This window comes from Chlamydotis macqueenii, chromosome 13 (genome assembly GCF_036417535.1).
Source record: "Chlamydotis macqueenii isolate bChlMac1 chromosome 13, bChlMac1.mat, whole genome shotgun sequence".
Taxonomy (NCBI): domain Eukaryota; kingdom Metazoa; phylum Chordata; class Aves; order Otidiformes; family Otididae; genus Chlamydotis; species Chlamydotis macqueenii.
Window position 1 is genome coordinate 14,350,744 of NC_141568.1, and position 27,692 is coordinate 14,378,435.

General features: G+C 44.0%; 1 protein-coding gene across 2 annotated transcripts in view; it reads right to left on the reverse strand.

Moving 5' to 3' along the window:
- The window catches only part of RANBP10 (RAN binding protein 10), a 70,939-nt gene that overhangs the window by 19,254 nt on the left and 23,993 nt on the right, over positions 1-27,692 (reverse strand). For both annotated transcript variants that reach the window (XM_086757749.1, XM_086757747.1), the window contains exons 4-6: positions 11,929-12,096; positions 5,326-5,348; positions 2,987-3,171 (exon numbers count right to left, since the gene is read on the reverse strand). In XM_086757749.1, the coding sequence (XP_086613875.1) occupies positions 2,987-3,171; positions 5,326-5,348; positions 11,929-12,096 (376 nt within the window). The remainder of the gene's footprint in view (positions 1-2,986; positions 3,172-5,325; positions 5,349-11,928; positions 12,097-27,692) is intronic.

The following is a 27,692-nucleotide window of genomic DNA, read 5'->3' on the forward strand; positions in this document are numbered from 1 at the left end:
AGGCTCATGGCTTTCAACTACATCTCAAAAAAAAAGATTCTGGTCTGTGCTGCATCTAGGGGTGCTTCTCTCACCTAGAGCATCACGGTCGTGGTAGAGGCTTGTACTGTCTGTGGCTTTTCTTCTTTAAAACAGAACTCGACTGCATGCTTCTCTGTACAAACTACATAAAGTTCTCCTCCTTCTGCACGGTACCACTTAGATTCTCAAATGAACAATTCAAAGTCCTCCCACTTTATCAGAAATAGAGACCTACACGGTTCGTCCTCCTGCTATCAACCACAAGTCTCAGATGTCTCCTACTCAGATTCTTCACGCCAAGAACTGAAGAGATTAGAGATCCTATAAGACTGTAACAACACACAGAAACGACAAGTTATCCACATGAGTCCTTTTCAAGGTTTCAAGAACTTGAAAACCTTGTCAGCTCAGCCTCTCTGGTGACAGCACATCCAGGAGCGTAACACAGATGAACGCATGATGTGATGTATCTTGTGCTGCTTAACTGCATGGTGAGAGATTAAATAAGATACTACGAAACCTACCAAAGCCACAGGGCAAGATAACATTGTCCCAAGAGCTCCAAAGGAGCTACAAGTAGAAACAGCTGTACTACTCATGTGAGGATGAGCTCTGACTTAAGGCTGCCTATGGAGAGGAGGAAGATGGGAAACGTGATGCTGATTCTTAAAAAGAAATCCAAAGGAGGTATGAAGAGCTCCAGAGCAGTGACCCTGACACTGCAACCACACATGTCAGAAGAAACAATTCTGGAGAACACAAGGAATAAACACAGGGATAAACTGGTCCTATCACAGAAGAATCAACAACTTTTGTAAAGGGAAGTCATGGCTCTCCAATTCAGTGACATTTTTGGAGTGAGTCAGGAAGCTGGCAGAAAAGAGATACTTTTGCAGTCCACTTGGTTGTCCAAAGATATTTCAGACTTTTTCTGCAATGGCTTTCAAAGAAATTGTGTTACCATGTGATAAAAGGAAATGTCCAACCTGGTTAAACATTCAGTTAAATAAGTGGGTGGCAAAAACTGGTCAATTTTACCAGAAAAAGGAAAAAACACTCGAGTGCCACAGGAACCTGTGCTGTTCACATATTCATAAAACTAAGCTTCAGGGACCAGTATTCTCACCCAATGCAGGTGCTTTTACAGTCAAAGATACAGGGCACAGACTTTTTTTTCTGAATAAGTTGCCTTTTGACTATTAAGACCTAAGTATTTCCATTTACATATCAATGAACTTCTTCATTCTCTTCGGCTGCTAAGTAAGCTTTCCAAACGCAGACCCTGTCTCTCCACAGCCTGACAAGATGCATTGCAGAGAGTGAAATGACCCCATAAAGTCAACAATCCAGTACATTGGAATGAAAATTAACATTAATGTCAACAACTTAACAAAGTTTGAAGTCTCTGACCACATCCATGCTGGGCAAGACTAAACACCCAGTTGGCCCAGTACTTCTACCTCCCAACTGGCAAAAGCCTAGGGAAAAATAGAGGAACAAGGCACGTATGAAATTATACTTTTCCCCATAACCCTTCCAGCCTCCAATGATTTGTCAGATCCTTCTCATCCTAGAGCTGGTATCTCTCTGCCTCATAGCTCCGATAGATTTTTGTTTCTAATATGTCTCCAGTAACTTTTTTAATCCATGCAGTTTTCATGGTATCTTATGGGAGAGAGTGTGAAAAAAATCCCTCCTTTATTTTTTCTAAATGTGCCATCTGGTTAACTTCCCTTGATGCTCTTTAACTCTTGCAATAGAGAAAGCAATGAGCAATTGTTCCTTCACCACCTTCTGCAGGCTATTCAAGATATATTTTTTCACATTTCTGCCTTACCCCTGACAATCATATTCTTCAATGCCGTGGGTCTGTGTGTTTGCTCCTTTGCTAACATCCACCCTGCACCTTTGCACATCCTGCCTGGGTTTATTCCCATGCTTTTCTCACTTCTACTACATACTTTTGGAGACAAGAAGCAAAACACCACATGATATTAAAGTTAAGGGTGCACCGCATATTCACAATGCACCACTGTCACTGTGACAGCATTATTTTTGTCCTCTATTTTTCCCCTAACAAATCCTAGCTTTTCTTTTCTGCTTGCTACCAAAGAAATGAGTTTACATTTCAGTATCCGTAATCAGAAACAGAAGCAACAGCCATAAATCCGATGAATTGGTCTCCATGAATTACTGTGAATATTTAAATGTGCATCTTTTAAAATCCAATTGTATTTAAACTACCTCAACTTTCCGCAGCAGCAAGTCCCACAGTTTCATCATATACTTAGTGGAAAAAAAAAAAAATTAAAACCAGAAGGTGCTTTTTCTCAAATTCTTTTGTTTTAAGAAAAATGAATAATCAGTTCCTAGCCACACTGTTCACGGCATGTGTAAGTGACTCACAGACAGCTACAGTCCACCTCCCTCAATTACCTCTTTCCAATCTGTGGAGTCTTAGTCAACTCTGTCTTTCTTCAGGCAGAAGATACTCCTGACCTCTGACAACTCTTGTCAATTGTTCTCATCAAGTTCCACTCAATTCTTTTTGCAATGGCAAATCCATTCAATATTCATAAATTTACAGAGTGCTCTAATTGTGTTTTCAGTTAGGTCTTGCGCTTTCATTTCTTAATTCAGCTGACTTACATACTGGCTTTTCTCCTATGTTAGAGTTTTTATGGTGTCCTCTCCACTCCCCTTCCCCCAGTGCATCACCTCAAAGTGTATGTTCTTCCATTCCTACAAGCTTTCATGCAGTCTTTGGCTGAAAACTTCTCCCATATCTTTTACATTTGAAACAGCAGCAATCTACACAGGAAAGACTATTAAACAACAAAACAGAGGGTAAAACAATGTGAGCAAAATGCACTGACTGGCAATTTTTGCCATAAGAAAGCATTAAAAAAAAAGTATTTAAAGCCTAACAGAAGGAAAGAAGCTGAACAGCAGAACAGTGACTTACTTCTGCAGCATGGCTTGCCACTCGCCTACTCTGTCTCCTATAGGAAACCGCTTAATGGTGCTCTGAATCTTCGCTCGCCACTCCCTCATGTAGTCCTCAATGTCGAACACAAACGGCTGCTGCCCAAAGTTGGCATCGACTATCTCTCCTGGAGTCTGGAGACCCACTGTAGGGTAGAGATTTGACTGGGAAGGAAGAAAAAGAAAACTGTATTAAACTCTGCTTTCTCTTTCCGGTTCCAGTTATGTGGTTTGATCAGACGAAAGAGCTGCCTTCCAGGTCTTCTTCCAGTTTAACAGTAAAACAACATCTCTGCACAGGACACACAGACAAACAAGCCTGAGATCCTGTTCAGATGATCTGGTGAGATCAAGAAACAGCAGGATAGGGGGATGCCCTGGGCTCAGGAGGGTTTTGAATTCAATCTCACCAGCACTGCAAGACCTCACTGCTGCAAGAGCCTTTCTGCCTGGTCTGCTTCCCAACTGTTCATCCCCTGTTTGTACCAGAGACTCAACACCATGGTGAACAGCCTACGAGCGCACATCAAATGTTATACATCAGCTCCCTGAGCACTCCTGGATCAAAAGGATGCAAGTTAAGCTAAGCAGGACAGGTAATTGCAGCTTGCCAAATGTGTGTTGTGAGCCCTCCGGCAACACTTCAGCTGTGAATGACACAACAACAGTTATGTGTGTGGATAGCTATTTCTGGTTGATAAGAGCTAAAAAGCAATTATCTGTCTATCCCAACATGAAGACTGCTCTCATCTCAGAAAGGGAAGCAGTCTAGCCAACTGAGAACACAAAGTGGTGAAAAATTAGAAGGAATACAGTAAAATGGTGACTCCTAGTGTAATCTATATCAAGATGGACAGCAAAGAGCACCTAAAACTAAGGGGTATATCACAGAAGTGTCTTCTTGCTATGGATGCATGGTTGGCACACAATCTCACTCCAAAAGGTTAATATTCATGGACAGGTAAAATGTTCTTTGACTTTAAGAAACTGTACTTGGAGCAAGTGAATCAACTACTGTGAAACAACCCACATAAAGAAGGTGTCTGGTTTAGAATACACTGCAACTTTACCAAGTTCAAAGTGTCTAGGAATGAAAAAAAAAGTTGTATTCACAGCTGATGTTAAAAAGTAAATTAAATCACTGGAATGTCCTTCAGTGCAGACGTTGGCTTGGATATGGGAGAGATCTGTAAAGCCATAAATCCCACTGGGAAGGTGAACTGGGAGTGCTAGTCGTCATTTCTCACAACACAGAAATTAGAGGAACACAATTAATTTTTTCACAGGAGGTGCAGAACAAAGAAAAGCAAGCTTTCTTCCACACAATGTGGAAGTCAGCCAAGAAAATCACTCACTTTGGAGACCTAAACAAGTAATGGAAATTAAGAAATTCCTCAGAGGAAATTCATTTGGGGTTATTAAGGACAAAGACATGAGCGCAAGCTCAGGGACAAGAAGTTCTACGTATGAGAGAAATGGACACAGTGGATGTATCGGTGTACGCCTGACCTGGTTTTATCTTCTTTTCCTAAACACCTGCTCCTTGTCTAGGAACACTTGGGTCTGAAAAAGAGCAACCATTTTTTTTTGTTCATGACCCACTGTGAAAGTCGTGCTTTTGTAAGACCTGACTAGAAATTATTGCCTAGGGTAACTCAGCTGCTGTCACTGCACTCAAAGAGTAGCTCAGTACCGGGCCTGGTGAATCAGAGGAGCAACTACCAGCCCCACATGAATACCAAACACATTCCTCCAGTAATTCCACGAGCTGGTTACTCATTGTGGGCAGACGTTTGTCAAAAACCTGTGCAGTGAACACACACAACACAGCCAGCTAAGTCTGACCTTCATTTTCAGAAATATCCTTCCTTAATCGCACTGTGGTAAGGGACAACTCCACCATGGCTGCAAAACTTGGACAAGAGAGGAAGAAGCTGAAAATAACAACATCAGGCATTTCTGGGCTCTCTGATGATGGGACATGAGAAGCTACTCAATGACTTTGCACGTACACTCCCCACAGTCGAAGCTGCATTTGGAAGACATTGGCCTGTAATGAAGTCTGAATCCTTCCTTTAACTCCAGGAGAAGGAGCAACGTGTTCTCAGAGGTGGTGAGGGATGAGAGGAGACATGCAAGTAGTCCACAGACCCAGCCACAGAGTTACAGAATTTCAGGAGTATCCATATGTCCAATGTGTGTTACTATTTTTTTTAACAGGGCATCAAACAACAACAAAAAAAAATCACCCCCCCCACACTCTTCCCCCTCCCTTCTGTTTGCATCCTTAGTTAAAATACTGAAAATAGGTGTACTTACAGGGAGGTCTGTAAAGGCTATACCTGTGGGGGGAAAAATACCAGAATTAAAAATACAAAGGATTTTTTCCCTGCTTGGCTACATCCTTAACATTCTACAAAACATTACTGCATTTCAATAAATCCCAGCTCTGACCCTGCATTTCACCACCTGTAGTATTTAGAAGTAACTTCCCTCTTCAGTCCCCTCCTCTGCAAGGCTTTGCGTCCAGAGAACAGTTCAGAAAAAAGCCTAAACACTTCAGACATCTCTCCCAGAAACTGATTTGTCTAAAAAGCAGCTCCTCTTTCCTTTGCTTCTCCCTTTGTTACTACAAAGGAGCTGGTTTTCAAGACTCCCTTTGGCTTTAGAAACAGAGTTTTACTACGCTCAGCTACAGTCAGGCTACCTCTGGGCACAGCTTTGCAATGCTCTGCATCTGATTCAGATGTCACCTACTGCTCTGGAGGGTGCCTCTCCTCCCTCTCCCAAGGCGTGTGTCCCTGCATCTGCCACGGGTGGAATCCAGCAGCCCAGTGAGATGGATCGGCCGGCGACAGCAGCTCTAACACATGGGTTTTGGGTCACCCTCACCAACAGCACAGGGGAAACTGCTGCCATGCCCTGTTCACCTTGTCAGGCTGCGTTTAACTCATGCTTTAAGCTAACATTTCAGGAGTCAATCTGGAAGCTGTGGTCTTGCCCCACATGTGCTCCCAGCAATGCTTTCTGTCTCCAGCCAGAGGAAGGCTGGTATCCACACCAGTGTGTCCAGTTCCCCACACATCCCACCTCTCAGCCATGCAGCAGTCCCTTCTGGGTGGCAGTGAAACAGCTGCAAGGAAGAAAGAGCGCCTTGTTCTCTGTTTTAAACGTTAGGAGTATTCTAACCAAGAGCTGCAATGTAATGGTACCAGATCAGCCTGAAATGGTAATTTAAACCAATTTTACAAGTCAATATAGGAAACAAATAATTACTATTTGAAAAACCACAGATCCAAAATCAAATGCTTGGAAGAAAAAACCCTGATAATTTTACTAAATACATAGCCAATAAGGTTTAACTAACATCCTGGCAGATAGCCAATGCAGTTTAATTAACATCATGACAGTTGTGGATCCTGTCTGCCGAGCAGCCTCTCTACAACCCAACCAAAAATTGTGTATACCGGTGATGTCGAATACTTGGCTCAGTAAGACGTTCAGTGAGCATTTCTCTCACTCGGTCACTTTGCTCAAATACTATTCTCACTCAAACCTGTTTTTTACTTCACACTTGTTTTGCTGAGCTGGATGAAAGCTTGTTCCACCCTTACACCAGAATGAGGCCAACCTCCTTGAGTCTGCAGCCCACTGGAGTCCTCCTCTGCCACCCAGGATCACTCAGAGCCAAAGGTGGCCTGGCTTTCCCGTAACAACTCATGTAGCTGTACGGCTGCCAGCTGCATCCAGCACACGGGTAAGCATACGGCTTTTGAGTGGAGTACAAGGTGCGTGGAAAATTGGCTGGACTGTCAAGATTAAAGGGTTGTGATCAGCAGCTCAAAGTCCAAGTGCAGTCCCTCAGGGATCAACGGCAGGGCCGATATAGTTTTGTCTTTACGAATGACCTGGACGATGCGACGGCATGCACTCTTAGCAGGTTCACAGATGTTACCAAATGGGACAGTGGACAATACACACACCTTACGAAGCTCAACAAAAGCAACTGAAGAGCCCTTCCACCAGGTTGTAATATCCTCAGAGAACAGGACAGGCTGAACGGTAAGAAAGTAGATTTGTAGAAAAGGATGCAGGGGGTCCTGCTGGGCAACAAGCTGAGCAGGAGTCAGCAGTGGGTCCTCGCAGTGAAGCAGGTCAACCACATCCTGGGCTGTATTAGTAAGAGTGTAGCTGGAGCGGTATCAGTAAGCTGGGCTGTATTAGTAAGAACACAGGTTAAAGGAAGAGACTGCTCCCTTTTCTTCAACACTTGTGGGTCTTAACTTGGAGTATGATGTTCATTTTTGGGCTCTCCAACACAAGACAGACTGCAAAACTGGACTGAGTCCAGCAGAGGCCAACAAGATGAAGAGAGGCTATGGGAAATCGGGTTGTTCAGCCTTATTCAGGGGTTGCTCAGACACTTATTGCTGCCTACAATTACCTAACAGGAGGGTTCAGAAAAGACAGAGCCAAACTTTTCCCAGAGATGGATGGTGACAGGACATAGGAGGCAACAGAGACTAGTGGGAACATGGGAAATTCTGATTAGATATTAGAGGGGGAAAATTCAGTATGAGTGTGGTCAAACACTGACTCAGGGGACCTGAAAAGGCCCCTGGGGGGCTATCTCCTTTTCTTGGAGATAGCAAAAACTCATCAAGTTGCTGAGTAATGTAATTTAGTTGGTCCTGCTTTCAGCAGGGCGTTGGATGCACGACCCACAGAAATTTCTCTCAATGAAAACTACTCTACAGTTCTATAAATAAACTTATTAGATTGCCTTTAAATTAAGGCATTCATATGTTTTGCATCCTCTATTATGTAACTCAGACCAGCAAAATGCTTTATGCATACAGAACTCGATCTGAATCCTGAAACTGTACTGCTACACACCTGCATCCAACAGAGTCAACAGCAGAAAGCCAAAGAACTACAGCTTTAACCAGGCAGCTGAATTTGAAACTACACTCTTTCTCTGCAGCACCTTCAAAGCCTGGATCCAATTTAAAATAAGAACCTTCATAAATTTAAAGACCTAAGAACTGGACAGCTTAAGAGGTCAGGAAGCACGAGCGAGCGTGTGAAGCGCCTGTCCTGTTAAGTCCACAATGTTAACCTGATCATCAAGGTAGTCACACAAAGACATGAAACGAAGGTTCAGCACTGGGGGACAGTGTGATTGACACCTTCATCTGCCATCTCATCAAAGGACTTTCACCTTCCTGTGACTAACACACACTTAGATGCGTCCCCATGCATACAACAAGTTTGTGGACCTTCTAGCCCAACTCTACCCTCCACCCAGCAATAATCATCCTGTCTGCCTCACAGTTGGCTATTTTCTTCACAATACATTTCAGAATTCAATTTGCACAAGATAATGTACATTTGGGTGATAAGCCACAACACTCCCCTTTGTACATGGCAGGATAAACCTCCAGCACCTGTTTAGGTAACCGTAATTCAGAGAATGCAAAAGCAGTGCTGATGGACTGCAATAAGCAACAACACGTTCAGCTCCTTAAAGAGCAGACTAGGAAATGTCAACTCATGGAACACCTGAACACTCCTACAACTCGCTACTGAGGAGAGGCACTGTTAAACCCACACAGCTCTACACGATCTTGGAAACAGTAATTCTCCAATCAAGCCACTTGGGTAAAATTGCTCTCACAGAGGAAAAAAGGCTGTAGCCAAGTTTGATATTTTCCATTAATTTTAAATTTGGTTCATCTGAAGTCTTTTTCTAAACCTCCCAATGCTCTTGCTCTCTGCAAACTTCATTTGAAGGTTCGAGGACAAACCTGTTAAACCCGAGATGAACATCTGCGGATCTCCAGGACAAGCAGATCTCTTCATTATTCCTAATGTTTCTGTTAATCCTTAAACTGGTTGCAGAATGGGTATTTTACTCCATAGGTTAACCTAGTCTTTCCAAGGGCCTGCACTAGAACTCAGACTACAGGAACTTTTCTATGCCAAGACTTCAGAGGGTTGCCAGCTCTTTTTATAGCCCTGCTGCTCCATTTACCTTGGTCTGCTGCCAAAGTCTGAGATCTGAAACACTCGTACATTAGTCCCTGAGTGAACTCATCCACTTAACCCCAGAGACCTGTAGCAGTCACATTCCCATATAATTTTCTACATCCAAGACTCTCTGCTGGAGTCCCAATATTTCTCACTTTTCTCCCTCTTTTTCTCCTAATTCATCCTCACTGCACTTCTAGCCACATCTCATCATGTTTTTTACTGCCAGGACTCTGCTCTGAAGTTGTCAAAAGCATTTCATCAGCAGCCAGAAGACATTCAAGACGTTTTCCAGAACAGAGAATTAAGACTACATACGATGTCAAACAGTTTTCATGTGATGTCTCCAAACAAAGTTCAAGACTTAGCTCCAACCAGAACATCCAGAATTTGTGATGGCCAAGAAAACAGTTCTTATACAGTGCTCCTGATGGATCTGATTCAATGGAAAAGTATGGAGACAATGGAAGAGCACAGTTAAGCAACAAGAGAAATTGCAAGGATAACAAAGTGGAGTGTCTAATTAACAGATGAAAAGGAGAAGATGAAATGGTGAAGTGAGAATATCATTTTTAGGGAAAGACAAAGCTACAATAATTCCATTAAAAGTGAGACAAGTTCAAATGCCCAGAGGCAGGGCCCTAAAACCCTGCTGTCAAGCTAACTGGCATCACAAAAGGGCTGATTAGTCTCATGAATATTTTTTATATCTGCAGTAGGGTTACATAATGACCTAATTTCCTAAGAGGAGAGATACACAGCTTCAGCTGCTTTGTGTCAGGGAACATCAAGAAAAAGCACATTCATCCCCTTCCTGGTAAATCTCAGGTTTACACAACACAGAAATGAGATTCTCAGGTTAGCATAAGTATCATTAAATGTTCAAGGTCTTCATAAAGATGCTTCTACCAGGGCAGAAAGTGTTTTGACTTTCAAATAAATCACTGCTGCTGCCTCCATCTGGTCTTGGTTCCTCTGCTGAGACCTGCCTCACCCCGTCTCTCACACCTACCCGTTCAGTTCTCATGAGAACCTGTGTAACAGCCAGATGACTGGGCCCTGTGGTCTTACTGGGCTCAGACACACTCTCCTCAACATTCAACGGGAAGCACTTCTCTTGAATGTTGTGTTTCTTTATCAAGGGCACAAACAGACACTACTGACCCTTAACAAGAGTCTTCCCAGCTGAGGTTTTCAATCTGTTTTTGTAAAAAGACAGTAAAATGTTCCAGCAGCTTTTGGGGGGTCAGCCCAGCAATGACGGATGGTCTGCGACTCCTTAGTACTTCCACCCCTGTCTCTTCTGACCACATTATCTCTCCTCTCTGAGTACAACCACTATGCCACTACAGCTGAAAGATCCACCACATCTCATATCCATATCTCTGCTATACCTGTAGCACAGCGTGCTATTTTCACAGAATCGCAGACTGACTGAGGTTGGAGGCACCTCTGGGGTCCATCTGGTCCAACCTCTCTGCTCAAGCAGGGCCACCCAGAGCTGGTTGCCCAAGACTGTGTTCAGACAGCTTCTAAACACCTCCATGGATAGAGATTCCGCAACCTCTCCGGGCAACCTGTGCCAGGGCTCCATCACCCTCACAGTGAAAAATGTCTCCTGATGTTCAGAGGGAATTTCCTGGGAATTTCAGCTTGTTTGCACTGCTTCTGGTTCTGGCACTGGGCACCACTGAGAAGAGCCTGGCTCCGTCCTCTCTGCAGCCTCCCTTCAGGTATTTACATACACTGAGATTCCCCCCTGAGCCTTCTCTTCTCAAGGCTGAACAGTGCTAGCTCTCTCAGTCCTCCCTTCTAGGAGAGATGCTCCAGTCCCCTAACCATATTAACAGCCCCAGCTACTGGACTTTCTCCAGTAGCTCCATCTCTCTCTTGTATGGCGGAGTCCAGTACTTTTCTCAAGAGCTCACCAGAAATTATGCACTCTCCAGACACGTACTGCACTCCAATCCCACTCCTTCAGCCCAGACAGTAACCTAAACCAGCTTCTGTCCTGATAAATGTTTTGAGTGGGGTATTCTTCTACCAGCTTCTTCATCTTGAATTCAACAAAGCAGACTTGACACAGCAAGGAGAAGCAAAGGAAAGGAGTGCCTTTCCCTACCAAACCAAATGAATTCCAGCACAAAAAGTGAAATTAACTTATCTAAAATTACTGTATGTCTTATGTGACAAAAAAAAAAAAGACAAGATTTTATCCAGGGTGGAAAATGTCATCCAAGGGAAAGACATTTTAGGTGAAAATGGCCACAACTTTCTATTTCAGACAAATCAGACATGATGGATGCCTGGAAAAAAACTATGAGATATTCCTTTGGGCAAAATTTTGAAGTTCTTAACTTTAGGCAAACTATTGAAACAACTGTGGAATGAACCAAATTACAGGTCAGTGCTTAAGCAAGACTTCGTACACTGAACTGACGTCTAGCTTTCAGAATGCTCGGACCAGTGTGTTAAGGGTTATAGATGGAGAAGTCACTTAAAAAAGGGTAAAGACACTGATAGTGTTGCTGTAGTTAGTTATTAATACACTAACTAAACTTCCCACTTCTTTATTTCCCTGCTGCCCAGCCACCACCATCTTACTCAACCTCCCACAGGCTGGAGGGAGCAGAGGAAAGGAGCAGACGCTGGGGACACAATCCTAACCTAACAAATGAAGCCGCACACAAATAGTTTTACGTACCAGACACATTTATGTAATGGAGCCAATTTACATCTCCTGACTGCCGCTTAGTGCTCTTTTTCTCTCCCGTTTCTTAAATCTTACCCACAAATGTGGGACAAGAGTTACAACATGCAAAGTGTTAGACTAAGCAGCAGTGAGAGCAAGGCAGGAGCATCCCTCCCCTGAGAACACCTGTCTTTACTTACCTAAGCTGTGGCCATTTTTTGTGTAAAAGCAGGTATTATTGATAAGGTTGACGCAGCAGCCGATCACATCTCCAGTGGTGAACGTAGGGCCGTAGGGCTGTCCTGTCCCCGAAGAACAGAAGGAGTGGCCATCATCTCCGTGGTACCCATACGAATGTTTATCCCATCCTGCAGAAAGACAAAAGAACAGGTCAGCAATGAAGCCAGTTTAGTAGAATGACAGGCCAACAGCAGCTCTCAGGACAAAACCTTCCGGTAGGAAATTCAAAATTTTGATTCCCACTCCTGATCCATTCCAATATTAGTTTTCACATACCAGTAACCAAAAATAAACTAATGGTCATCATTCATAACACATCATTTGGGTTTCAACCTCACTTGTCAGTTAGGAGAAATAAGAAAAAGAAAAGATTGCCAAAAATTCATTTTGATAAGACATAGATGTTTTGTTTCAAAAAACTTTAAAATCCTGTTTCTGTTTTATCTTGCCTGCAGTGAAACAAACTCTTCTTTGTAAAACATTTGTGTTTCCCACTAACAGAGTTGTCCAGCAAAAGCATTTAATAAAATAATTACCAGTCAACTGCAGCTCTGTGGGTAAGCGCTGCTCACAGGCGCAGTAGAATGGCTAGAGGCAATTTCTGCATTCTCACGTTCTAACAGTTTATAAAGATTTCTATGTTCCCCTTGGGCAACAATATTTGCCATTCTGTGGACAGCTTAAAACACAACCCTTAAATGTCAATTGACAATTCTCAATGTGGTCAATTCTAACATTAATTTCTTTTACTTCTGCTGCCAGTAGCACTGTGCCTAGGCTTAAAGCTGGGCTCAGGGACTGCACCCTGCCCTCTTGATCATTTCTACATTTTGCAGTAATTCCATCATTCCTGATTTTCTTCTGTTCTGTTCCAATGCTGTTGTAAATTGTTTTGTAAATTCCTTACATGTAGAAATGTCAGATATAACCAGCAGCTACCGCAAAGAAGAGAGATTAATTGATCCGTCAAAAGCTGAAGCGTTCTTCAGGCAACACAACAATTTTCTCTTTTCAAGACTCTCACCTCCCTCTTGCAGAGGAGAGAATGGTGCTCCCGTGGTTGTGGCCACGGAGTGACTCAGTGAATGCCACCTCGATCTACTAACCCGAAGCTGTCAACTTCTGCTGCCACTACTGCTCAAGACGGCTCATCCTTTCCTCTCTTAGGAGACCGGCTATGGCAGTCAGGGAGTCATGAGGCAGAGTCCTCTTACCAGAGAGTTTAAAGAAAGCATGACACACACTGCCTTACAAGGCCTCAAGAAGAATCAAGGTCTTCTCCAGCTCTTTGGAGTGTTTCTATGAATTACACCATCAAAACCACATCTCACAGAGAGATGTACATCTATCAAAAAGGATGAGATAGACACAATATAATAACAATCACTTGTGTTTTAAACAGATACAGTTGGATCCTTAGGCAGACTGTGCCAACTGAGGTGGAAGTGAAAGAAGGGGCTTTGACCATCTCCTGACCTTACAAACCTACTCCTGAGCTAGCAGCAAGGGATCAGAGAATCTGTTAAATGTGGAGCAATGGTTTTTGGCAAAGGGACTACCGAAGAAATGCAATGACCATGAGAGGAGAGGGCTTAAAAAGTAGAACGAGCACATCCTGCAGTAAGGCAAAACCAGGCTGAGCACACTGCAAACTGCAGAAAGAAGCCCTGTGAAGGTGGGCTGGGGCATAATTTTCCTACAAAAATGACAACAACGTGAGGGCACTAGAAATTTAATCCCGTCAAATGGTGCTCATACACTACATGCACTCAGGTATCGTATCATCAGCGGGACCCACATGCTCAGGGTTTCTCAGAAAAGCATGGCACATTCGGTGCATGCCTAAGGGCCTCCGTTTATTGCACCACACCACGTGAATGCCAACGAGAAAGTCAGAGAATGGAGCAAGACTGAAAGATGCCATGGTTCATGACTCTGGACCTCAGGGCAAAGTTTAGGAGTGAAAGGTGCAAAGGACTCCTAGCAAATCCTAGTGTAGAAACGGTGAAGAATTTCCTCTGTTAAATCCCACACATCCACAGGAACAGACTGAGGCGTCCCAAGAGTCAGCTCTGCCTTCCCTTGGACCAGCTCCATGCAAGCTGTTGACAGTAGCACCAGTCCTGTTCAACATCTGTGTGAAAGACAGGGACAACAGCACAGACAGCACCCTCAGCAAGCTCAAAAGCAACGCCAAATCGGCTTGCCAAAAACAAAGGAGGGAGTGATAGGGGCTCTAGGCTCTGTTGTCAAACTTCCACTTCTAAGACTCCTTCCAATAAAAATATCATCGAAATACCGAGGTTTTAACACTATGCCTCCTTTCTACTATCCCTTTTATGTTCTCTGCTGCTGGCCTGTGAAAGGCTGCCATCGCTGATTTATTATTTCAGTCTCCCCAAATCCAGACTTGTTACCCGTGTGTCAGTTCAGAACTTCTCTAATGAAGCTGTTGGTAACTTCAGATGATAACTCTGATCAATTTATCTCCCAAGCTCCTTAATAATACAATCCAAATAGAAACTTCTAGCTCTTTTGCATAGAAAACATTCCTGGCATTACAGAGCATTTACTAAGAACTTGTCACCAGTTACATCTAAGTAGTCAGATGCTTACACATCATGCACCAGGTTAAGGCTACCGTGAGAAACGCAACGGCATGCCAAACCTTGAGGATCATTTCACAAAATACTTGGGCCAATGCAGGCACTACAGGTTCTGAAGTACAAGAAAAAAAAAAAGGTTTCATTACCTACAGACCACAACTACTGAAAAATCCTCCTCCTGCTCCTGTTCATAGCATCAGTACTTGCTGTACCACCAAACGTGGTGACGAACACACTGATGAGATGCGTCCCCATGAGAACTGACTGAATAAAGGCTTTGAGGACAATATCAAACTTGGTGTGTATTGCAAGAGTATCTGGAAAAAGCTTGATTTGAATCTTATTCTCCACAGGATATCACCAGTTACAGAAATCTCACTCATCCAGCACTTTGCTAATGACAGACAGAGTCAACTTTTTTCAACTCAAATGTTGTGTAGTGCTGAATCTGGACCTGACACAACATCCAGTGTTTTAAATCTAGGCTGCCAGCCTTATTAAATCACCATGGTCATCTTAACAACCCAGATTTGTTTGAGTGAACTTCCTGTGCTTGCCATAAACATAAGCTGGGTGGCGTTCATTATACGCCTAACCTGTAGTGGTTTATTCATCAAATAAGGTATCGGTATTTCTAAAATTCTGCCCAGAATAAACATGAGGGTAATGACATACAGGTCACTCCAGCACTGGCAAACTTCAGCCAGTCTTCTGAAATTTCCTACTATTCTAAATTAAAAATCACAATCAGCACTTGCAATACTTCTAGGTCAAAGTGATCTGGGCCTGTGGATTTAAATAGTGTATCCCTATCAGAAGTTGTTTGGCATTATCTCCAATTACCAGCAGAGTGAGGAATAACTCATCACGTGCATTCTGCAAACACATCCTCCAGCTTCTCTCCAAATACAAAAATACTTGGACTTTTCTGCACCATTAACAATTTACTATCGCCACCTAGTAATAGGTCTGTGGCATTACAACCTTTTCCTTGACTCCTGTGACACTACTCCCACCTCCGGGTGCTCAGCAGCCTCTTCCTCCTTCCAAACTTTAACTCATTTTTACGAGGGGCTGAACTAGACTTTCCATATGCCTTCCCAACACTTACATCTGCAAAATCTCCAGACAGTTTGACCTTCGTACCGCTTGTACTCAAGTACTTCCAGAAGCCGCTGTTGTGACCCAGAAGGCAGAGATGAGATGTTACCTGTCTGTTCTTAAAAAGAATGGCCATATGGGATACGGAGTCAACCCAGATAAGCATCCTGTTCAAAAAGTGGATGCATATAAGGCTGCATAAGCACAGGACATGCACGTATCATGCTCTAACTGAACAGCGTCACGACCTGCCAACCACCCACAGCACAGAGGCATACGGAACAAGATGGAGATGCCAGTCACTTAGTACGCCCCAAAGGATTTTCTTGCCATTCTATTGTCTAATCCTCCTCTAAGCACATGTAAACATTCACATCATCCACTGCATCCTGCAACAAGGAATTTCACAGCGTAACTGCAAGTTGCATGAAAACCTGCCTCCCGCTATTTGTATTTGATACTCTGTAGTTCTCGTGTTGGAGAAGACAGCAAACTACGTATTCAGTCTCTCCAGAACACACTTTATTATACAGACCTCTGCGAAATCTCCCATAATCATCCCTTTTCCAGACTGATGACTCCTGGCTTATTCAGCTATTCCCTGCATTTCTGACCATCATTAATTGAACCTTTTCTGGATTTACAGTGTTGCTTTTGAGAATGGAAATGAAGGTGGACCATGGAGAAGGGAGGCCGGCTGTAGTTGTTCTCTGTACCGTTCCCAAGCTGTGTCAGTTAATCCTAGCACTTTCCCCTTTTTACCACTGAACTGATGTTTCCATGAAGCTATTGTAATCACTCCAAAATGCATCATCGCTCTTGTGACAATGCCCTCTGCACGGATTCCCATCTGCCCCCTCACCGCCAGCACGCTCAGCCCCAGCACACTCCCATAGCTCCTCTCCAGCACCGTTCGCCTTACCCCTCTCAGCGTCTCGCAATCCTCAACAGCTAGAGCAGTCCGTCTCGGGCTAGTGAGGCGCAGGCACCTACTGCTAAGAAAACCCTGGGAGTACTTAGGCACGAACAACTTCTCACTCCAACAAGGCTGTGGCTTTAAGTAACATCCCATTTCAGTCTCTTGCTGACAGCTGACATCTAGAGCAAAAGACACTTCACATCTATGTGCAGCTGACCAAGTTTAAAAATTAGAATCATAAAATCATAGAATGGTTTGGGTTGGACGGGACCTGTAAAGCCCATCCAGTCCAACCCCCCTGCAAGGAGCAGGGACATCTCCAACCAGATCAGGTTGCTCAGAGCCCCATCCAACCTGGCCTTGAACACTTCCAGGGATGGGGCATCCACCACCTCAAATTCTCAAATGCAAATGCAGATTCCTTACAAAATTTCAGAAATTTGCAGAACATGGTTTTATTTTTCTTATAAAAAGCAGATCACAGACCCCAAAAGGATCATACTCTATAGACTGAAACCTAAAGAGCTAGAGTGGCTGGAGTCCAGTCAGCACAGTTCTCTCGCTCTTTCCTTTTCCTTCCTCATGCTCTCTTCAGAAGCAAAGAACCATTTTAAAGAGGGGAGACAGCCAGAGAACAGAAAGGACTTGACCACCTGACCCATGGCAGTGCTCAAAGCAGAACCTAAACCGTATCCCACCTCCTAAGGCTCCTGTTTTCACCATGGCTCAATTTGAAGACAAGGGCACTCTGAACATGCAATTACATAGACAGGACCTCAGCAGCTAGTGAACAAAGTTCAAACGCCATCCCTTTGAATTGAACACTTCAAGCCTCAAACCCAAAATGTGTTTAGTAGCAGCCAGACATGCAGAATAGTGCAGACTGTACAACCAGGGAACGGGAAGAAAAAAAAACAGAAACTTCATAGGACATTTTTATATGTTCAGCACCAAACTGAAGTTCTGTTTGGCCTGCTAACAAGAAAAAGCAGATAGGTTGATCTTCTTGGCAGACTGTCTTGATCCCAACATGCAGTGAAAAAAAAAATGAGCAGCAAGTTCCATTGCTGCTGCTTGATCAACAGGCCAGAATTATGCAACGCCACACCACGTGGCATGAAGACTTGAGTTACTTCAGGACACAGGATCAACTCAAATGCTCACTCCTCAGCAAGCACTGGAGTTAGATGAAGTGCACTGCCTGTACCCTTAACTATCCTAGATCCATCCCTGTTCAATCCCACATCGCCCATTCAATGTCGGCCCTGCTTTACTCTTGACTTTTTGGGCAGATCTTGTGACGGGCCTATCTTCTGAGACCAGGCTTTGCCTCACAAAGCAGCAACTGGAAGGTGGTATTATTGGGGTGGGACACCATTTACCTCTTAGTACTGTGGAAATAACACAGCATTTTAGCTTTGCATTTCAAGAGTGACAGTAAAGTGCACAGAACTTCCGGTAGGCACTGGGTAAAACTGGCATCAAGGCTACATCACACACCTAGGAACACCAGGACCTGAATACGCTGCTCCACCTTGGAAGCGTGTAGCATCAGGCCACACACAACACAGAGACGATGCAACGCAGGATGCTCTGATGGAAATTACCAAGAGTAATATTTTCATTGTCTTTGCTGGCCTGCTGCTCCTTCCACAGAGTGCAGAAAGAACGCAAACTGACTACATCTCCCCACACATCAAGGTTCAAACACGCCAGATTTGCCAGCGGGCACAGGAGAACTGGGAAGGCACTATTGACAGTGATCAGTACTGAGCTCTCCTCTGATGGCACACCAAAGAACACACGCGCAACGCTCAGTGATCACGGAAAAGGTCATTGTTCCAGCCTGACACCTCAGATTCCTCCTGCTCTGCCTCTTGCCAGGCACAAAAAGATGGCAGACAGATGGACTTTACCACTGACGTGTGGACCGCTCCCTGCCCATGCACAGTCCAGGGGAGAAACATGCTCCACTGCAGCTCAGCCCATACACTCAAGGTAATCTGCACCTGGCCCAGAAGCTGCTGCAAAGGGCAGGGCCTTGCTCACAAAATAAATTCACTCCCAACCTGACTTGTGATCAGGAAAACCTGGAACATCTAAAGAAGTGAGTGATGTTGGTGAAATATGTATTTGGCCATATGAAGAGGAGACTGAAGTTCCTCAGAAAGAATCTGAAATAAGATTTCTAAACAGGGGGCTTGTCTGCTGCATCCTGAGAAACATGGGAGTTTGGAGGCTTACTCTTCACGACAGACCCCAGTGACTGCTCTACACCCAACCCTTTGCAGTGTTTGCATCTTTCCAAATTTTACCTCTATCTACCTTCTCTCTTTTGTATTTTGAAACACTTTTCATTTTTCTCCCCTCTCTGTTCTTGTCCAGTATTTTGTCTGTGGCATTCCTCTTCCCACTCCTCTGGCCAGCCAGCCTGGCTTCCCACAGCCGCCCATGCCAGGGCAAGCAGTGTGCAAACACCAGCTGCAGAGGGACCAGAACTTGTGTAAACACATTGAAATGAACCAAATAAAATAATTTTAATAGGATTTATTGAATTCAAAGTCCAGCAGAAACAGATGTACAAACTTTGCTTGTACAGTGCTTGGGGAATGAGATGTTGAGGGTGGAGCCAGCTACAGAGCCCGGAGTCACTGCTGGATCACGTTCCGGCTGGAGGCAGGGCCACCTCCATCCACTGTACTGTGCAGGCTGCTGCTGCTCAGCCAGCTCTGGGTCTTTGGCAGCAGCAGAGCATGATGTCAGTGGAGGGGAAAGTACATTCAACAGAGGCTGAACAGATGAATATGGTGCAGGGAAAAGTAGGATGTTGCTGTTCAGAGTTGCTTCTACAACGTCCTGGACAGAGCAGTCCCAAGCAGGGACTGCTGTCTGTGGGGACAGGACAAAAATACATATTGGGAAGAAGCAGTTAGCACAGCAGAAGCAGAACCACCTTCCACTGACTGCTCTACCATCTTGCAGCGGACTTGGCTCTGCCAGTGGATGTGCCTTCGGTGTACGTTAGCCCAGGGCAGTGACAGCACGCCTTTGCCCCTAGCGAAGGGAAGGATGAGCAAGGCCTTGCACTCCTATCGCCTTAGAAGCTAAATGTCTGGTCAAGAAAAACCTGATGCCCCAAGACACATCTGGAGTGCTGCAGTGTCGCAGGTGTAGTCCAGTTTTATAGCATTTATGCCAAATGGTATGAAATAGCATAAACATCAGATGCTTGGGTAAGAGCAAGAAGGTTGCTTTGTTCTTCTTCATTCAACCATGCTCTAGAATCAGATCAACTATTAATGTTGCAACATATCTTTCTGTTTTCATAATCTGTCTACAAAAATAGCTGCTCAGTGGCCACAGCAACCTATGCTACAGATTCGGTGTGGTGGGAATAGCTGAGGCATGGTCCTGGCATGGAAGAACTGTCTAGGTATAGTCACAACACCAGCTGCAGGACAGGAATAGGAGCAGGAAGCAGCGTGCTTAGCATGGTTACAGCATCTGTCTGGCAGAACTTCAAGGGCGTGGACAAGTGCCCAGAAAATGTCAAGGAAAACCAGTGTCCCTAAAACCCACTTACCTAGGGGCACCAGGAAATAAAGAAGTCCTAGCTAGTAAACACACCTTCTTTCTCCTGCCAGGTTGTACTTCTTCTGCAAGGTAGGAAAATGACTTCAAACACATTAGAGGCTCAAATGCTGCACTGCAGGATCAATGCATATACAGAAAATAAAACCACTTCACCTCATGCAGGACAAACTTCTTAAAGCAGGGGGATGGACATTCTCAGCTGTCATAGTTGTTGTAGTACCACACTGAACCACGTCCAAAGTAACGGGGGGAGTGCACCACATCACTGCACACACCCCAGTGAGGGGCTGCTGTACAGTGGCCTCCCTCTCACCCCAGTTCCCAGATCAAGCAGATTCATCCAAGTTGGCCCCTACAGAGCAACTCCAGATGAAGCTAATCAAAGAGCGCAGGGCTTTTGGCAGGCCTGGCTGTAGGTTTGGCTCAGAGGCTATTCCATGTTTTTGAATAAAGTACTTGCACTTGGAACTATAAAAGACAAAGCTCAGACCAAATCCTCACGGCAGAAGGACTTAAATGTGGCAAGCATCCAAGAAGGGGGAAGAAATCACAGCATCTCTCTCATATTAACAGAGAGCAGGAACAAACGGACACAGTGACCCAAAGACCACAAAAAAACTCCAAGACAGACAGCTAAAAAGGCCTGCAAGTGTTTGGGAGATCCAGCAGAACGTGGGTGCTAACAAGCATTGCCTGATCCACCAGAAAGGCTACAAGGAGAAAGTAACAGTGTAAAATGTTCTTTTTGACAATACTGATCTGGCATGGCAGTTTTTAGACCAGATCAGCAACTCCTACCATCTGACATCTCCTGCATGTTAACTAGGCTTCAAAACAACATCAAAGCACAGTCTGCACTTAACTGTATCAAATGACACTACCCATTGACTCATCAAGAGAAAAACACAAAACCAGAAGACTCTGGGTGGCCACAACACGGGCAATACCTTGTCAACAGGAACGGTCTGTTCCACCTACCCCAGAGATTTGTTAATGAATCATTTCGCTATTACTTAGCATGCACCTCACCCCAGAATACAGTAATCAAGATAAAAATCCTACTTCCTTGAATGAATAAAGATGGCAAGCCCCCCTAACTTACAAGTTTGATTGGTCATCTTTTGCCCAAGTCAGAACATGATCTGGTCTTCCCTACAGGTCAAGACAAGCTACAAGCCATTTACAGCCCTGTAAAAAGCACAGCATGGTTAAAGCACAACTACAAACAGGTTGGGTCTCTCCACAAAGGCAAGGCTCAAAAAGTTCTCTAGCACGATCAGGTTAGCACCGCACTATTGTATCTATTGTATTCCCTGACACACCACACTGGAGGGGGTGGGGAGAAGTGCAGGGGTGCAAAATCACCTAGGACAGGGATGGAAAAAAAAGTCAGATGAGGATTTTTGCCATTTATCCATTAATTGACAGGTGTAAAGAATAAGTCACACACAAAAGCTTATCACATACACAGGTTTCAAATCTCATCTAAATCATTAACATTTTCATTCTTAGCTTTTAGCTGACAGGCAAGAATGCTGTCATAAAATACTAAGACACCTTCAGAAAAAATCTTGCAAGATAATGGACAAAAGCCATTTTACAGAGATACTGAAGCAGAGCAGTTAAATGACTCAGTCAAAAGCGATGTTAGAGCTAACTGTGGAACGCAGGGGGCTAGCACCCAGCAACTAGGGTGGTGGAACACTGTCCCAGGTTGCCCAGAGAGGTGGTGGATGCCCCATCCCTGGAAACATTCCAGGCCAGGTTGGACAGGGCTCTGAGCAACCTGATCTACTCAAAGATGTCCCTGCTCCTTGCAGGTGGGTTGGACTGGATGGCCTTTGAAGGTCCCTTCCAACCCAAACTATTCTATGATTCTAACTATTAAAAACACCCCCTAAAATGGTACTTAATGAGGTAAAAAAATTATGAACCAAAACCACTTCTATAAACACAAGACCTCATGGAGAGAGAAGTCTTCCACGAGAAGCACATCTCATGATGTCAAGGGGTAGCAACAAGGCCTTCTAGATTCTAAACTAAGATTCCTTAAATACTTGCCACATCAATTAAAGTAACAGGGTTTTCTGAAGAGGATTGTATTTATCCATCAGTAAAAATAGCTGCCATCCATCAGTTTGAGTTGTAGCAAAATTTAGCTTTGTGTTGATGTTACCTTGTATCTGAAAGGCTCAAATAATAGGTACAGCCACTATAAAGATTTTTTTTAATCTGAAAAACAGGCAGTGCTGATTATAACTCTTGTTGACAGCTAAATTACTGTCTCTAAATTGCTGCTCAACTTTAAACTGTCACTAAGATTACCTGGCTTGTGCATAATCTGTGCTACAGCTGGAGATGCAACCCGGGATTTTGGTAACGGCCAAATCACAAACCCCGCTATGCAACGCTGTCTCCGCTCCGCGTTGAAAACTCTGCTTTCACACAGCACAAAACCAACACAACGCGCTGGCCGACAGAAAGCTCCACACAAAGGCAGGCCCCAGCACACCCCTATCATGCACTTCTGGGAAAGTGTTCCTTGAGAAGAGTGCAGAACCTCTCCAAGGACCCAGCCCATCTCCAAAAGAGTTACAGCACAGAAATAAGTGCACAAAAAAGCTCAGGGAGTGTAGCTGTCCTGCATAAGAACCACCTCTCACTCACTCACACTGATGCTTGAGCACTTAGCAGCTAGTGGAAACACTTTCTCTGATTAGTGTTCCAAGGCCAGGGTTACTGCCTTGAAATACTGATTTTGCCTTAAAAAACCTGATTCACAGTTTTGTTCAGCTTGAACGATGCGGCTAAGCATTTTCCCAAATATTCCAGGGTGAAGCACGGTTACTGAAAGCTCAGCTTTCAGTCTGCCTCCTCCATTCATACCTGTGTGCTGTGTGCCCAAAAGCTAGTCTGATTAAAAAGACAGAAAGAAAAAAACAACAACAACAACAAAACCCAAACCAACACCTCCCTAAAAACCTGACCCAATGGCTGGCAGCAATTTCTCCGGCTGCAGACAGGTCAATCAATACAATCAATACAAGCAAACATGTGAACCAAAGTGGGTCCGAAGGGGGAAAAGGCGGTAACTTTACTTTATACAACCCTAATTTCACATAAATAGCCATAAATAAAACATGCGATTAAATTTAACCTTAATCCAGAAGGTTATTCACCCCCATTCTGCCGTTCAGGAGCTGGTTTTGTCACTATCTGGCTCTGAACACATCTGACGGCGTCAGGTGTGGCCATATTTGTGAAGTGTCACGTCTGACCTCATTTGAGGACCTGATCGTCACCGCTCTGCTGTCATTCTTCAGCGAGTGTCATTCAGTGTACTTAAGATATCTGCCCAACGCCTCTATGCCATGCCAACTCACCCGGTATCAGCTCTTCACACAAGGCTCATGTTTTAAAACGTGTCCCACCTAAACAAGTTGTATCCAGCTATGTGTAAGATAACCTAATTAGTGGGGGCACACCTAACGAGCACAGCACAGGAGCGCATGGCAACAGAGGCCTTGGCAGCCAGGAGGGTAAAGAAAGAAATTGCACGTGCTTCCAGGTACAAATACAACTTCCAATTCACCATTTCTCATTTGGGTTATTCTCATTAGCTTACAAAAACCGGGCAAGTCCATCCACTACCAACTACAGATCCCACACTTCAGCACATGACTCCGAAGACCAAGATCTGCTGCGGAGGAGGGAGTGGTACACAAACCAACATACACATCTGTGTACTTGCAATTCCTGCACAGCACATCCATATTGAAAGTTAGTTAAGGATCCACCCAGCAGGAAAGCTCAAGCTTCCTAAGCTGGACTCCTCGATGCCCCTACAACTTCCCTTCTGTAAGTGCTGCAGGCACCAAGCTCTTTCTCTGGTGCTGATTTGGGTAAACAAGAGATGAGCTGACCATCTTTGCAGGCTCCATAAAAGCTGTTTCCCCAGATGAGGGCAGCTGCACACAAGACACCATGCCCAGACAACGGAGCGGCAGGAAAGGAAAATGCTACTACATGCCTGAAGACCAACAAACTTCATTTGCAACTACAGATTTCAGGAGAATCTAGACATTTTAAAAGAATGGCTGATCTGTATTCAGGTTATTCAAACGCCCTAACATCACAATCTGATTTAAAATATCAATTCCCATAACTCAATGTGGATTTTGGAAAAAACCCATAACAGCCATCCTCATACACACATTCAGTCCACAGCCTTCTCCCTCCCATACCACAATGCACCCATGCACAGATATTGGTAAGTTTTAACTTTGGATGTCTTCGAAATTTAGGTCAGAAAGCCCACTACTGATACGGGAGAAACTGACAAATGTGGAAAAATGACCTTCCTGTTCTTCTAGGAGCTGAAGATGGGATATGAATTAATTCAGAGCAAATGCATCAAATCCATTTCACTATTCATGCTGGAATTTTCACACAAGTTCAGGCGACCTCAGCACACAAACTGATCTGAGAAAACTGACTGGCAAGTGAGAAAGTTTGAAGTTTACATAGGAGGAAGAGAAGAAATTGAGCAATTAAGTGGAGCTTGGCAGACCTCAACTGGTAGCGAAGAGGTCAATCATAAAACACAAGATTAACAAAGATATGTATAACTTTTTTTTTTGTAAAGTTCATACAATTTTGAGAAAGAACAACCATGGTATTTGCAAGAAGTGATTGTCCTTTAGTTTCTGATAACTTCCTCCACTACCACCCACACAATTTCTGTAGATGCTCGCATCCCATCCTACTCTAGGGCGTTAATAACCACGGCATGCACATCCCAGCCTCTTTAACATATCACCAGCAACAAACCAGACACAGCTAGAAGGCATTTGGCCCAGAAACTTCCCAAGATAAGATTCCCCTCCACCACCCACGTTTTGAGTTTTCCTCATGACACCCTTCCATAGCTGGGGCATTGCCACCACTAGCAGACAGCACTTCTAATAACAGCCAACAGCCCTTCTGAGCTCAGTAGCTTCACAAACCTTCAGCCCGTTGATCATTTGGACTGTAAGGTATCAGATATGTAACAGCAAAACAAGCACAGGCTTTCACTGACATTTGTTATCAATGCTTTACTATGTGACTGAATTAAACAAAGCTCAGTGCAAACAAAATAAACCAATCATATTCAAATATAATCTGATTAGTCGCCAAAACTAAAGGTATCCAGCCTTCATCTTCAAGCAACTTGAAAAAAGGCAGAGACAGATAAACTAGAGAGACACAGCCAGCCAAGCTAGCTTCAGCCCAGTATGCCCCAGCAAGATGCTCCTTCATAAAACAGTCTCCATGACTAGCTGGGTAACTGTTAATTGAAGAGAACAGTCTTAGTCTTTAATTAGGGTTTTCAGCACACCTCTTACATGAGAGTAGTTGTTTCTATCAAAAATAATCTCAGACCACTGTTACCCACCCATTTCTACAGAAAGTTTCACAGAGGAGTTGTTTCAACCAGCACTACATGTGTGATCAACCGGGCCACAGAACAGATCCAAGTTAATAACAACGCCAAATTCGAGCTGTGCCCCCCGCCCATTATTATTAACCCAATTACATGACCCAGTTCACATGCAGCCCCACAAACTGGTTTGTTAGGATAAATGAGAGGGTACCAGCGGCGTCAGCAAGTTTGTGGATAGGAACTGGCACAGCCAGCTGAAGGACTACATGTGGAACTAAGTCCTGGACATGTCTGCACAAGTAGTTTTGGGGGAATGTACATCTATTTATTATTTATTTAAAATAAATTAGTATCAACCTGTCCTGGTTCTGGCCAGGATAGAGTTAATATTTACCTGAGCTGGGTGGAGAACTGAAGCTGGTAGCCCCTATGGCTGGGATAGTTAACTAATTAGCTAACAGCTGGGGTTAATTTACCCAAATTAGCCAAAGGGCTATTCCATCCCATCTGACATCATGCTCAGTATATAAGTGAGGAGGGTGCTGAAGGGAGGCCCTCCTAGTTGGAAGAGACTGGATGTGAAGATCTGTTGTGAGCTATTATACTGTATTTGTGTTCCATCACTCTATTGTTTTCTTCTGTCATTACTGTTAAATTTACTTTTTGTTCAATCTCAACCCGCGTGTTTGGTTTTTTTTTTTTCCCTGGTTTTCTTTTGTTTGTCAAATCTCCTCCTATTCTCTCGGAGAGTGGGGGGGGAGTGAGAGAGAGACTGCGTAGTCTGGTCCCCGTTGGGGCTGAACTACGACACAACCCTATTTTTTCCTTAACGTGACATACAAAAATTAATTGCTATCCTCTATAATTTATGCAGGTACTAAGTAAGTGATGTCTTGATGAAATTCCTTATGGGTGCTGCAGTTATCTATAAGGCAAATCACACACTCAAATGAATATCTGGGTACCACTCAATGTGAGTTGTACTTACTGCACAAATAAAACAGAATTCCTGACAAGCCAAATCTCCCTCTGGCTAGCAAGAGGAAAGGTTTAAACATGGAGTGGCAAGCAGAGTTGGGCCATATATTAACTCTTCATTGAGTAACTCCAGTAGGACATGGTGCAGACAGGACTGCCATGACCAATCTAGCAGAAGTAATGTAACAGGCCCAAAGTGCTATGGAAGTATTATCTTCCTTGTACAGTGCATCTCTGAGAAGAGTCTGGGTCCATGTTCTCTGCAAGCTCCTCTAGATAGTGCAAAGCTGCTACTAGATCCCTTCTCTATCTCTTCTTCTCCAGGCTGAATAAGCCAAGTTCCTTTAGTTTCTCACTGGTTCCTACAATATAACATCTATCCAGCCTGCCTTCTCTGGTCCCCCTCTAAAGGGAGCACATCTGTTTGAAAAACCCTTGTGAACATCCCTAGGGGAGAAACCAGTATCTTTCCTCTCAAAGGAAGGAACAGGAAGACAGATTCCTCAATAGCCCTGCTCCCTTGCTTCTATCTCCTCTGATAACACGTGAGATAAGCTGAGAAGAAATAAAGTCCTATCTACAAACGTCAACAGAAACACATCAGCAAGAGGAAGACATCTCTAAATAAAGCTAAAATAGAGAGCCCCTTCATCACATTGGTGGCTTTCACAGAGAAAGGGAGCATGGGGAAGTCCATTCCCAGTGCAAAATGAGCATCCCCAGTGCTCATTTTTATTTTATCTACACATCTACAGAAACAGATCACTCACAGGGACCCTTTGCTGAGCAAAGACAGAGGACAGTTGGACAAATTGTTTCTGAGTTTGCTGGCCTGGCATTACAGTCCCAGGAGCCCAACCCCAACACGGAGCAGGTTTCTGTACACCAAATTTGGGTGGTTTATCTGGCTGCACTCTAATTCAAGTCTATAAAACATTCTAGAATTTGAAAGCTTGTTCTTTCATTAGCGAGTTTGAAGCAGGCAGATAGCAAATAAGCCAAGCAGTATTTTTTCATGTGAAAATTAAGGTGAAAAAATAATCAAAGCTTCACAGAACAAAACAATGGCGACTGAAAGCTGGCACCTCCTCTAACATGGGC